Source organism: Euprymna scolopes, chromosome 34 (genome assembly GCF_053919585.1).
Source record: "Euprymna scolopes isolate OS-2025 chromosome 34, ASM5391958v1, whole genome shotgun sequence".
Lineage (NCBI taxonomy): Eukaryota > Metazoa > Mollusca > Cephalopoda > Sepiida > Sepiolidae > Euprymna > Euprymna scolopes.
This window is the reverse complement of record NC_136515.1, coordinates 5,440,644-5,453,506: the sequence shown is the minus strand read 5'-3', so window position 1 is coordinate 5,453,506 and position 12,863 is coordinate 5,440,644. Positions and strand designations below refer to the sequence as shown.

The 12,863-nt window shown below is 31.9% G+C and overlaps 1 protein-coding gene across 1 annotated transcript in view; it reads right to left on the bottom strand.

The window, feature by feature from the left end:
- The window catches only part of LOC145259046 (E3 ubiquitin-protein ligase MYCBP2-like), a 563,294-nt gene that overhangs the window by 268,744 nt on the left and 281,687 nt on the right, over positions 1-12,863 (bottom strand). The window contains exons 40-42 of the mRNA XM_080116672.1: positions 10,792-10,932; positions 4,442-4,620; positions 136-275 (exon numbers count right to left, since the gene is read on the bottom strand). Coding sequence (XP_079972798.1) covers positions 136-275; positions 4,442-4,620; positions 10,792-10,932 — 460 coding nt within the window. The remainder of the gene's footprint in view (positions 1-135; positions 276-4,441; positions 4,621-10,791; positions 10,933-12,863) is intronic.

The following is a 12,863-nucleotide window of genomic DNA, read 5'->3' as shown; positions in this document are numbered from 1 at the left end:
TAAAAATTGAATTTAACTTGCAAATCCTACCTATACAACAGCGTGGTTGGTATTCTGCATCAGTAACTAAATACAAACTACACCAACACATTTGAACGTGATTGATTGAATTTTTAAAAAGAAATGAAATCTTACGTGCGATTCCTCGAGCTCTGTGCAACACATCAATAGCCGCTCTGCAAATGGCGTTTGTGATTCCAATGGCATCTTTGCGGGCCTGCATTTCGGCAAGAACTTTAGTCTGCTGTTGTTGGAACTCTCCATCTTGCGAAGCACTGAAAATGGAAATATTTTGATACAAATTGAATTCAAACGAAAAGATAAAAAAAAACAAAAAAAACACAGCAATATATTCTTTGGCTTCTTCCAAATAATATTCCAACCGTGACACCACTGCAGTAATGGTATGAAGAGGAAAAGCAATAAGCCGCTAAAGTTGGCCTGTGCATACTGTAGAAAAGCACTAGCGAACAAACCCTTTCGATACAAAAATAATACAGATTCCAGATATTTAACCACTAATTCAAAAACTCAAAACTATATCAGTTTTTTAACCCATCTCTTTAAATATGATTGTTTAGAACTGTCTTGCGCTTGGTTCACTAAGTATATTCATCAAGCAGTATTATTTTTTTAAGTTCTTTTTCATGAGTCCAGTAGCTCCTATGATTACTGGAATAACTGAAATCTTCCTTTAAAAAGTCGTTTCTTTAAATGTCATCGATAAGACTGATATTTCTCTATCTTTAGCTCTTAAACTAACAGACTGAAAGCGACGATTATTCTGACTAAGTTTGACATTTGGTCAAGAAACCAAGTATAATTTTAACTTTTAAAAATAAAACATAATTACTCATTTAAAACCATATGATTGAGACTATGGCTAATGTCAAAATCATGCACTAAATTTGGACGAACACAAGTGGATGATCCTGGCCTGTGCAGTGCAACACACACACAAACATAAGATAACATAACACCAGTAGATTGCAAACCACTTGTGATTCTACAGAAGTTATGGCTACTTCCAAATCATGGGACTCCAAGGTCAGTCAATTTTTATGTCCATAGATTAACAGCTGATAAATCACCATTCACCCATGCATGGAGTATTGTTGCCACATCTGGGCTGATGCATCTACCACTAGTCTCTCCCTCTTGGATACGGTCCAAAAGTGTATCCAATCCAATAAGTCCCACTTTGTCAACTGGGCTCCAACCCCTGTCCCATCACCGCAGTGTTGCATCCTTGCACCTGTTTTACAATTATTTTAATGGAATGTGCTCTGATGAACTCATTGCACTTGTGCCTCTTTGATGTATATATCACCAACAAGCCCACTTAGAAACAAAATCACACCCCTTCACTGTTGAAGTCCCTAAATGTCAGAAAATTTTCTACTCTAATGGCTTCTTCCCTAGAACGGGTAGACTTTGGAATTCCCTTCTTGCTGCCTGCTTCCCAAACTGTACTGATATGCAGAAGTTTAAATGTAACGTAAACCAACATCTTAATCTTTCTTAGGCATGGTCCCAATTAGTAGCCCTTTACGTCCAAGTGGCAACAAGTCTTGTTTGGAAGTGAAGCTGAATAATAAAAAAAAATCTAAAGTGGTTTTATTGGTATCTCTTTTTTTGGAGAACGACAGACAGGGGAAAGTTTGGTTTCTGTAAGTCTCAGAGATAGAACGGGACAAACGGGATGTTCAGCTCAAAAAAATCTAAAGTGGTTTTGCTGCATGGTTTTATTGGTATCTCTATATTTGGAGAATGACTGACAGGGGAAAGTTTGCTTTCTCTAAGTCTCAGGTCTCAGAGAATGGAACGTGACGAACGTGACGAACGGGATGAACGTGCTCAAAAACTGTTTGCAGTCAGTTGTGATTGTCATCCTGACTGCAAGAGAAACCAAATAACGTTTTAACTTTTCAAAATGAAACCTTGTTACTTGTTTGAAACTAGAGTTGTTGATTTTTTTTAAATGAAAATTCTTCTGTTATAGCATTAACTTAAACCACATGATCGAGATTATATGGATGATGTCAAAATCATGAATTTGGATAAAACAAGTGGACGATCATGGCCTGTGCAGTGAACGAACACAAACAAATTCTGAATACTAGTCTGTCGTTTGTTTCATTTCAAACTTCTCAAGACATAGTTATTGGTTTTAGACGAGAGTTCTAATTTAGTTTGGAGAGAAAATTTGTTACAGCAGTGGTCAAGACCACATGATTTAAACCTACAACCAGTGTCAAAATCAAATGTATTCGGTCAAACTGAATGAGCAGATGACCACCGCCTACTCAGTCGATATGTACTGCTATTTCGCTGGCCTGCTTTCCGGTTGAATACAACATCGTAGTCTTCAAATCCAATGTAAACAAGTTCTTGTTGAGCCGTCCCCATAAATAATCAAATTCTACCCAATTTACACCATTAACAATTGTTATATAATTATTATTATTATTATTATTGTTATTATTATTATTGTTATTATTATTATTATTATTGTTATTATTGTTATTATTATTATTGTTATTGCTATTATTATTATTATTATTATTATTATTATTATTATTATTGTTATTATTGTTATTGTTATTATTATTGTTATTATTATTATTATTATTGTTATTATTATTGTTATTATTATTATTGTTATTATTGTTATTGTTATTATTGTTATTATTATTATTGTTATTATTGTTATTATTATTGTTATTATTATTATTGTTATTATTGTTATTATTGTTATTGTTATTATTATTATTGTTATTGTTATTATTGTTATTATTATTATTATTATTGTTATTATTATTATTATTATTGTTATTGTTATTATTATTATTGTTATTATTATTATTATTATTGTTATTATTATTATTATTATTGTTATTATTATTATTATTGTTATTATTATTATTATTGTTATTATTGTTATTATTATTGTTATTATTATTATTATTATTGTTATTATTATTATTATTATTGTTATTATTATTATTGTTATTATTATTATTATTATTATTATTGTTATTATTATTATTGTTATTATTGTTATTATTATTATTATTATTATTGTTCTTGTTGTTTGTTATTGCTGTTATTGTTCGTTGTTAGGAAGTCTTATTAAAAGTGAGTCTTAGAGAGTCTTATTAAGAGAGATGTTGCGTTCTGTGTTCGTGTTATGAAGAGATTCATATATATAAAATGTTCATACTTAGAAGTGTAGTGTTGAGACAGTCTGAGTGTTCACATTGTAGATATGAGATGTCGAGACATTGTGTACAGACATTTTAAAACACAGTATACATAAGACAGATAATGACAATTTTCACTTTACCATTTGGTAGAATTACAACACAAAGACGACGTTTATAAAAACATATGATGGGTTTATTTCTTCTCTGACCGGTCGTGGTTTTCTTAGCACCTCTGATATAGAATTATCCCACAGGTATCAAACATGTAAGAAATACTTGAGAGCTCGAATCAGTTTAACAAGCCATTTTCAATCCCACAGAACAATTGCGTGATCACGGTCATCCTTGCAAGTGATGTGTAGTTAAAAATATTGGTATTATTAGAAAGTGGGGTCCAAAGAATTCCCAACCGTTATGTTTTCCTTCTTGCAATTCTCTGTATCAAACCCCAGTGCACATCTGTCAGAACTTACTTCTACCAAAGAGACATCCTCTCTCTTTCATTCTGACACTCACGCTTTTTATTTGAAAAACCGACTGTATCTCATTTGCATATTTCCCCCAAATCTAGTCACCTCACGTGACCAACAAACAGTCCATAAATAGCAGAAGCGGCCATTTTTTTTTCTTCTTTATCCCTTTCCTGAAATGGACGGCATGTTGTACGAGGTCAGGTTTGTACTTTTTTTTTTTAAATCACAATTACACAATTGAAACCAACGACTACAGGACGATTCCAATATTTTTCCCGATTCTGATACAAAATTCCCAATTCTGATTCTTTATAAATCTCTAAATATTTAACCAGAAAAGTGTTATTTTGTCACGATTATCGTAAAAACACATCTTAAATGTGCATGCATTTTCTCGAACGTAAAAAACACACTTGTGACGGGGTGATCAAGAGATTTTAGTCTTACTGGAAATTTAAAATCAATAAATATTTATTATTTTATTATTACCATCAAACCAAAATTAAATAAAAAAAAACAGATAATTTAAGGAATCAATTTTGGCATCGGAAAATAGGCTCAAACTTTTTCAATTCCAATAATGATTCCAATACCCTAAAGAGCTCTGATTTTTCCGATTCCTGTTTCCAATTAATCGCCCCAACACTACTAATGACCAGTGTCAAAATGAAACGCCGTATTCAATGAACGATGTATATATCACCAACAAACCCACTTAGAAACAAAATCGCACCCCTTCAGTAGACGCGCACAATTGCTCACCTGTAGTAGATGATCTGTGGTAACTGTCCTCGCATGTGGTTGGTGCCGTTACTACTGAGTGAGCACGAAGTGTAGGTAAAAGTTGTTCCATCTGGACATTTTACTCGACTCAGACCACCATCACCATTTAAGGTACGGGGGCCGTGGTTTCGTAAAAGAACTGCATATTTCATTCCCTCCTGCAAAAAATAAAATATAAAAATAATTTTAAAAAATTTAAAAAATGGTTACCTGTTCTGAATATCAAGCTTACATGCAGCACAAGATTTCTGGGAAAATTTTTATGGTAATCCTCCCAGTAATGGAATCTATAATATAAAGGGCAGTTGTATGTGCATATGTTTCTATGTATGACTAAACACGTCATAATCACATTGACACACCGGTTCTTGTTTAGCAGTGTTAAACCTGGCTAGTACCAGATGGGTGATCATTTGAACATTCTTGGCGCTGTATGTGCTCTCGGCTTATCCCAGCATTGTTTCCAATCATCTTTAACTTCCACTTGCCACTGGTATTTAACAACGCCGACTCAGAAGAATTGTGGTTAGAGATTGTGCAACTCTAGCCACAAAAACTCCATGCGCAGACACCCTTACAGTGGGTATCCATAGTCTGTCAAGACTGAAGGAAGCTACAAGTCAAAAACTACAAAACAAATACCCATAAAGTTGGTATTTTCTTCATCTGCATTTTCCCACGAATGAATAGTATCTAAAACTTTTTTTTTAAATTAGGTTTCATCAGGAAGGGTCATTTTATTCCGTGTTATGTACTAATCTGGCTAGAAAATACTGACTAGAAGAACCTCTCATATAAAGAAGAGTTCATATTATATGTATTGATCAAATTTCTGAAAAAAATTAGTTGACAAAGGGGAGGCAACAGGGTATTATCTCCCTTCCATTGCCAAAATTTTTAAGGGTGTACAATCTTTGTTTTTTCTACAATTAGAGGCTCCCAAATGCTACTAAAATCTAAGCTTGGTCTGCTTAATAATTTTTTAGCATATCTGCTGCCTCCTTGAGTCACCCAACTCTCCACCTTGTATGCCTGCCAATTACTTTGACCTCGTTCCACAAAGGGAAGTGTGTTCCTTTTTCTTTTCATATGTGATCAGCTAGTCCCGACTTTTCGACCTCTTCCCATGTCACGGCTTTACAGTGTTGTTCTAGCCTGACCTTTAAAATTCGAAACTATAACCATAAAATAAAGACTAACTCACAGAATACAAAAATACCTATGGAGCCAGTAACTTTTCTCGTTTCTTTTCCTAACAAAAACCAACATGCCTGAAGATGGTTGAAGGCCAATCCGACCAAAACGTTGCATAAATAACACTCAAGATGAGAACAATAGTACGATCAATACAAACTTGGCTATAAATCTCTGTTAGAACAATTAATCTAATCATCTCAACGTATATTCTAGTTATCATAGTAATCAGAACTTTAATAAAGGAGAGTTGCATATGTTCAGCTTTAAAACGAGGGAGGTAGAAAGAGAAAGATGGATAAAGAATTAGAAATATTTGTATGTGTGTGTATGTATATATATATATAAATCCCCGAAACAGTGTTTCATAGTAAACAACTGATGATCCCTTGAAAAATAAATTATTGGTACTATAGTAAATTTGAGAGCGAGTTGATGCAGTGATTGCAGGTGGTTAAATAACTTACTGACTAGATGGTTTTCTAACGAATGATAAAAAATAATTTTTTGTATAGTTTTAAAGGTTAAAAACTTCAAAGACTATATCTATATATAGATAGATGTGTGTATATGTATATATATATATACACACACACATATATATATAGATGTGTGTATATGTATATGTGTATATATATATATATATAGATGTGTGTATATGTATGTGTATGTATTTATGTGTGTGTATATGTATTTGTATTTATGTGTGTGTATTATATGTGTGTGTGTGTATATATATATATATATATATATATATATATATATATATATATATATATAAAAAATGGAAATTCAATTAACTTTCTTGAAGTTATATATTTGGATTTTACCGTTACTGGATTATTTATCTTCCACCAGACTTTCATTCATGTGTAATCACCTTTTTCTTCACCATATTCCCTCTGCTTCACCTTTTTTGTTTTCAAGTAAGATCTTTGACTTATTTGTTGTTTCATCAAATACTTTTGCATGCAAAATCCGATCCCACATTTTGCTAATTCCTACCCTCTGATAAGAAGGAAAGTATTTCTTCGAAACTCCGCGGATTAAAGACTATCCACTTATCTAGCGCTTCCTTTTCAGATTAAATATGTTTTTAACTCATTTCAAAATGTTTTTTAACATTTTATTAACTGTTTGCTCGTATATATATATATATATATATATATAGATAGATAGATAGATGTGTGTATATGTATGTGTATGTATTTATGTGCGTATATATCTATATAGATATTTGTATATGTATTTATGTGCGTAGATATAGATATTTGTATATGTATTTATGTGTGTGTATATAGATATAGATATTTGTATATGTATTTATGTGTGTGTATAGATATATATATTTGTATATGTATTTATGTGTGTGTATAGATATATATATTTGTATATGTATTTATGTGTGTGTATATAGATATAGATATTTGTATATGCATTTATGTGCGTGTATATAGATATAGATATTTGTATATGTATTTATGTGCGTGTATATAGATATTTGTATATGTATTTATGTGCGTAGATATAGATATTTGTATATGTATTTATGTGTGTATATAGATATAGATCTATATATTTGTATATATCTATATATATATATTTGTATTTATGTGTGTGTATATATACATTTGTATATGTATTTATGTGTGTGTGTATATATATATATATATATATTTGTATATGTATTTATGTGTGTATATATATATATATATATATTTGTATATGTATTTATGTGTGTGTATATATATATATATATATATTTGTATATCTATTTATGTGTGTATATATATATATATATATATATTTGTATATCTATTTATGTGTGTGTATATATATATATTTGTATATGTATTTATGTGTGTATATATATATATATTTGTATATGTATTTATGTGTGTATATATATATATTTGTATATGTATTTATGTGTGTATATATATATATATATTTGTATATGTATTTATGTGTGTATATATATATATATATATATTTGTATATGTATTTATGTGTGTATATATATTTGTATATGTATTTATGTGTGCGTATATATATATATTTGTATATGTATTTATGTGTGTGTATGCACTGCATTAAATTATGCTGTTTATATTCTATTTACTCATATAGCTTGTTTAACAAAATTTCTTATTTTTACACCTCCCCCTTTCCCCTATATATTTCACTTCACTTCTGTTCACCCTCTCACTCTAATCATTTCCTTATAACTCTTCCCCCCCCTTACATTGACATTACATTAGGTAGCCCAGCAAGTCATTAATAAAATTCACAATCCTTTTGGCAAACCATATTTGATACAAATAAACTTTAGTTTATGCCTGACTTGTCCATCAAGTGTCATTCATGAATGTTCAACAGTCTCCGCTTTGTTGCTGTTCCATGATACGCACACACATTTTGGTGATCGTCTCACTTGATCGTAAGCGTCTGTAGTTTTATCTCAAAGGTAACGTAAATATAAAAACTATTGGTGATCGTCTCACTTGATTGTAAACATCTGTAGTTTTATCTCTGGGTTATCTCAAAGGTAACGTAAATATAAAAACTATTTCTAGAATGCAACCATATTTGGCACAAATAAACTTTAGTTTTTTGCTCGACTTGTTCACCAAGTTTCAGGAAATAATGTCCAACAGTTTTTCAGGTTCAATGTTAACAAATTCTTGTGAAATAATCCAATTCTGCTTCTGGGTCTGACCTTTACTCCTGATTTAAAATGGACCACATACATCAAATCCATTGCTGAAGTTGCTTGAAAAATGGTGGGATCACTCTACCGTTCCAGTAAATATCTCTCTGCTGATGCAATTCTCTACCTGTATAAGAGCCAAGTGTGTCCAAGGATGAAGTACTGTCCCATATCTAGGCAGGGCTGCTAGAAAGATCTTATCCTGCCTTGACAGAGTTCAAAATAGACTTCGTAACTAATGCCCTTTTCTCTTCCCTGCAACCCCTTTTCCACAGAACAGACGTTGCGAGCCTGTCTCCGCTTCATTATTTTCATGGCAAGTGCTCGTCTGAGCACCAATCTATAGTCCCCCTCGCCAAACTTTCACAAAAAAGACTTGTCTAACTGAAACCACTATGAATAATTTCCCCACTCTTTATCTGCGCCTAAACCCAAACATAGATTCCATGAACAAAGTTTCTTTCTTAGAACTGCACACCTGTGGAACTCTCTTCCATTTGCCTGCTTTCCAGCTAACAACAATTTGGTAGTATTCAAGTCCAACATAAACAAATTCTTGATGAACTGTTCCTTAAGTAATCCAATTTACAAAATTTCCACAACTAACGATTATGATATTGTCCCATTGACGACTGTACACTTTAACCCTTATCCTCAGGTGGCCTCCGGGCCTTGATAAGTGGTGACTCCTTCGTAAAAAAAAAAAATAAAAATTCTGCCTAGTTGAAACCATTGTTACCAATCGTCACTGTTCAATGATATGCAGAGACTTGGTTTTTTTTTTTTGGTTTTTTTTTTGGTTGTTTTTTTTTGGTTGTTTTTTTTTGGTTGTTTTTGGTTGTTTTTGGTTTTTCTTTCTTAATTAATTTTACAATAAATAAAGGCAAAAAAACTACAAAACAAAGTGGGAAAATGTTCACCATCAATATAATTTCAGGAAAGTTGGTTGGTTGTTTTTGTTTTACGGCATATCAACCCTTTTCAAGTTATTTAATGCCAAATTCAGTTATTTTGAAGAAAAATTTTTTAATAGAATATTTGTTTTTTCCAAGTCGGTTTCTATTTAACTCATAGTTGGGACCCTAACAGGCACTACTACTCCGGGTCAGAGTGGACCTGGGAGCAATGGCAATTAAAGAGTGGCTCCACACTCCCCAAAGCCCGCAAGCTGAGGCCTCACCATCGGATATAGTTTAAGGTCATATCCAGGACCTTCAGGAAAGTAATAAACAATAAAAAGGCTTTCCTAAGACTCAATTTATCTATTTTTTTTTAACACAATGCAAAGGGGTTGGAGGTGGGCAACTCCAAGGAAAGAAGAGGGGTTTGTATTACTGTACACATAGATTCAAAAAAGTTGTCAAAAAACAAATATATAACAAATAAATGTTATCAAAGGCAAGATAAGTTACTTTTCTACCAAACTGGATATAATTTTTTGTGTTTTTATTCAATGTAACATGTTTATTCAGCTCAAAAACCATACAGTGTTTACCGATGTATTGGAACATTCAAGATGGCGTCTTATTCTCTCTTTAACACGGTAAGTGTGGGAAAAGATGTTAGTTATAAATAAAAAACCGGATAAAATACTGTTAAAAACTCGCTCAATATATGTTACCATGACATAGGTTGACATATATTCGGCGGGTTTTTAATAGTATTTTGTATAGTTTTTCATTTATAACACCTTTTTCCATACTTACGGAGTTAAATAGGGTGTGAGACGCCATCTTGAATTTTCGAATACATCGGTAAACACTGTATGTTTTTCGAGCTGAATAAATATGTTACATTGAATAAAAACACAAAAAATATATCCAGTTTGGTAGAAAAATAACTTATCTTGCCTTTGATAACATTTATTTGTTATATATTTGTTTTTTGACAACTTTTTTGAATCTGTGTGTACAGTAATACAAACCCAAAAAGAGATTTTTGTTTTTGTAAAGTTACCTCCCTTCTGTTAGGCAGATGTCATGTTTTTTTTTTTTTTAGTGATTTTGTGATTAGAGGCCTCCAAATGCAATTTAGTTCTATGCTTGGATGACAATGAGGAGTCAGTGGAGAGCCTTTAAAAAATATCTTAATGACCCCTGAAGATTGAATCTTCTTTATGATCTACAAACCCACCCTCAAACCCACAGTTCGAATTCTTGTAATGCAGAGCCAATCCTCTTTTCCTTAACAGAGAAAAAGAAGCATGTTTTCAACACGCGACGAAGGTCGCAGGTTGCAGCGACCGAAACGTGCTAATAATACCCAATATGGGAATAATAGTCGGATTAATTGATATAACGCAAGCATTCACATCTAATCTCAAAAATTCATTATTGCATAAAATGGTTTATTTGTTTGAAACAATGTCGGAAAACCAGCAATTTCATTTGATTTTGAACCAATTGAAACGTTGTCAAGTACAAACCTTAATTGGAACGGGTCTGTCAAATTTGATTTCAGCAATATCGTTTACACAGTCATCAGGGCCATAGGAGCCTTTCACAATTTCCAAGCTATTCCATCTACTGGTATGCGACTGGGTTGGGTCACTGTGACCTTCACTTTGCTGAAAGAAAAAGGAAAATAAATTGATATTTTTCTTTATGATTTTCATAATGACGTTGACTCATTAGTAAAAATTGTTTTGTTTTGAATGGCCTAGCTGAAGATTTGAGTCTTTGTTAGTTAAAGAAATGTGTTTTACTATCTGATTTATGATCCAAAGAAATTATCTGAAGTTGTAGAAATTTAAGGGACAGTCAAAATTAAGGTAGAGAGAGAAACAAGAGTAAAATTTTAAGGGAGATAAATAGAGAAAGGGAGAGATGAGAATAATTAAGAGAGAGAAAGACAGGGTCGAAATAAAGAGAGAGAAAGACAGGGTCGAAATAAAGAGAGAGAAAGACAGGGTCGAAATAAAGAGAGAGGGTCGAAATAAAGAGAGAGGGTCGAAATAAAGAGAGAGGGTCGAAATAAAGAGAGAGGGTCGAAATAAAGAGAGAGAGTCAAAATAAAGAGAGGGAGTCGAAATAAAGAGAGAGAGTCAAAATAAAGAGAGGGAGTCGAAATAAAGAGAGAGAGTCAAAATAAAGAGAGGGTCGAAATAAAGAGAGAGAGTCAAAATAAAGAGAGGGAGTCGAAATAAAGAGAGAGAGTCAAAATAAAGAGAGAGAGTCAAAATAAAGAGAGAGAGTCAAAATTAAGAGAGAGTCAAAATTAAGAGAGAGTCAAAATTAAGAGAGAGTCAAAATTAAGAGAGAGTCAAAATTAAGAGAGAGTCAAAATTAAGAGAGAGTCAAAATAAAGAGAGAGTCAAAATAAAGAGAGAGAGTCAAAATAAAGAGAGAGAGTCAAAATAAAGAGAGAGAGTCAAAATAAAGAGAGAGAGTCAAAATTAAGAGAGAGTCAAAATTAAGAGAGAGTCAAAATTAAGAGAGAGTCAAAATAAAGAGAGAGTCAAAATAAAGAGAGAGTCAAAATTAAGAGAGAGTCAAAATAAAGAGAGAGTCAAAATTAAGAGAGAGTCAAAATTAAGAGAGAGTCAAAATAAAGAGAGAGTCAAAATAAAGAGAGAGTCAAAATTAAGAGAGAGTCAAAATTAAGAGAGAGTCAAAATAAAGAGAGAGTCAAAATAAAGAGAGAGAGTCAAAATAAAGAGAGAGAGTCAAAATAAAGAGAGAGAGTCAAAATAAAGAGAGAGAGTCAAAATTAAGAGAGAGTCAAAATTAAGAGAGAGTCAAAATTAAGAGAGAGTCAAAATAAAGAGAGAGTCAAAATAAAGAGAGAGTCAAAATTAAGAGAGAGTCAAAATTAAGAGAGAGTCAAAATTAAGAGAGAGTCAAAATTAAGAGAGAGTCAAAATAAAGAGAGAGTCAAAATAAAGAGAGAGTCAAAATAAAGAGAGAGTCAAAATAAAGAGAGAGTCAAAATAAAGAGAGAGTCAAAATTAAGAGAGAGTCAAAATAAAGAGAGAGAGTCAAAATAAAGAGAGAGTCAAAATTAAGAGAGAGTCAAAATTAAGAGAGAGTCAAAATTAAGAGAGAGTCAAAATTAAGAGAGAGTCAAAATAAAGAGAGAGTCAAAATAAAGAGAGAGTCAAAATAAAGAGAGAGTCAAAATAAAGAGAGAGTCAAAATAAAGAGAGAGTCAAAATTAAGAGAGAGTCAAAATTAAGAGAGAGTCAAAATTAAGAGAGAGTCAAAATTAAGAGAGTCAAAATTAAGAGAGAGTCAAAATTAAGAGAGAGAGAGAGTCAAAATTAAGAGAGAGAGAGAGTCAAAATTAAGAGAGAGAGACTCAAAATTAAGAGAGAGTCAAAATTAAGAGAGAGTCAAAATTAAGAGAGAGTCAAAATAAAGAGAGAGAGTCAAAATAAAGAGAGAGTCAAAATTAAGAGAGAGTCAAAATTAAGAGAGAGTCAAAATTAAGAGAGAGTCAAAATAAAGAGAGAGTCAAAATAAAGAGAGAGTCAAAATAAAGAGAGAGTCAAAATAAAGA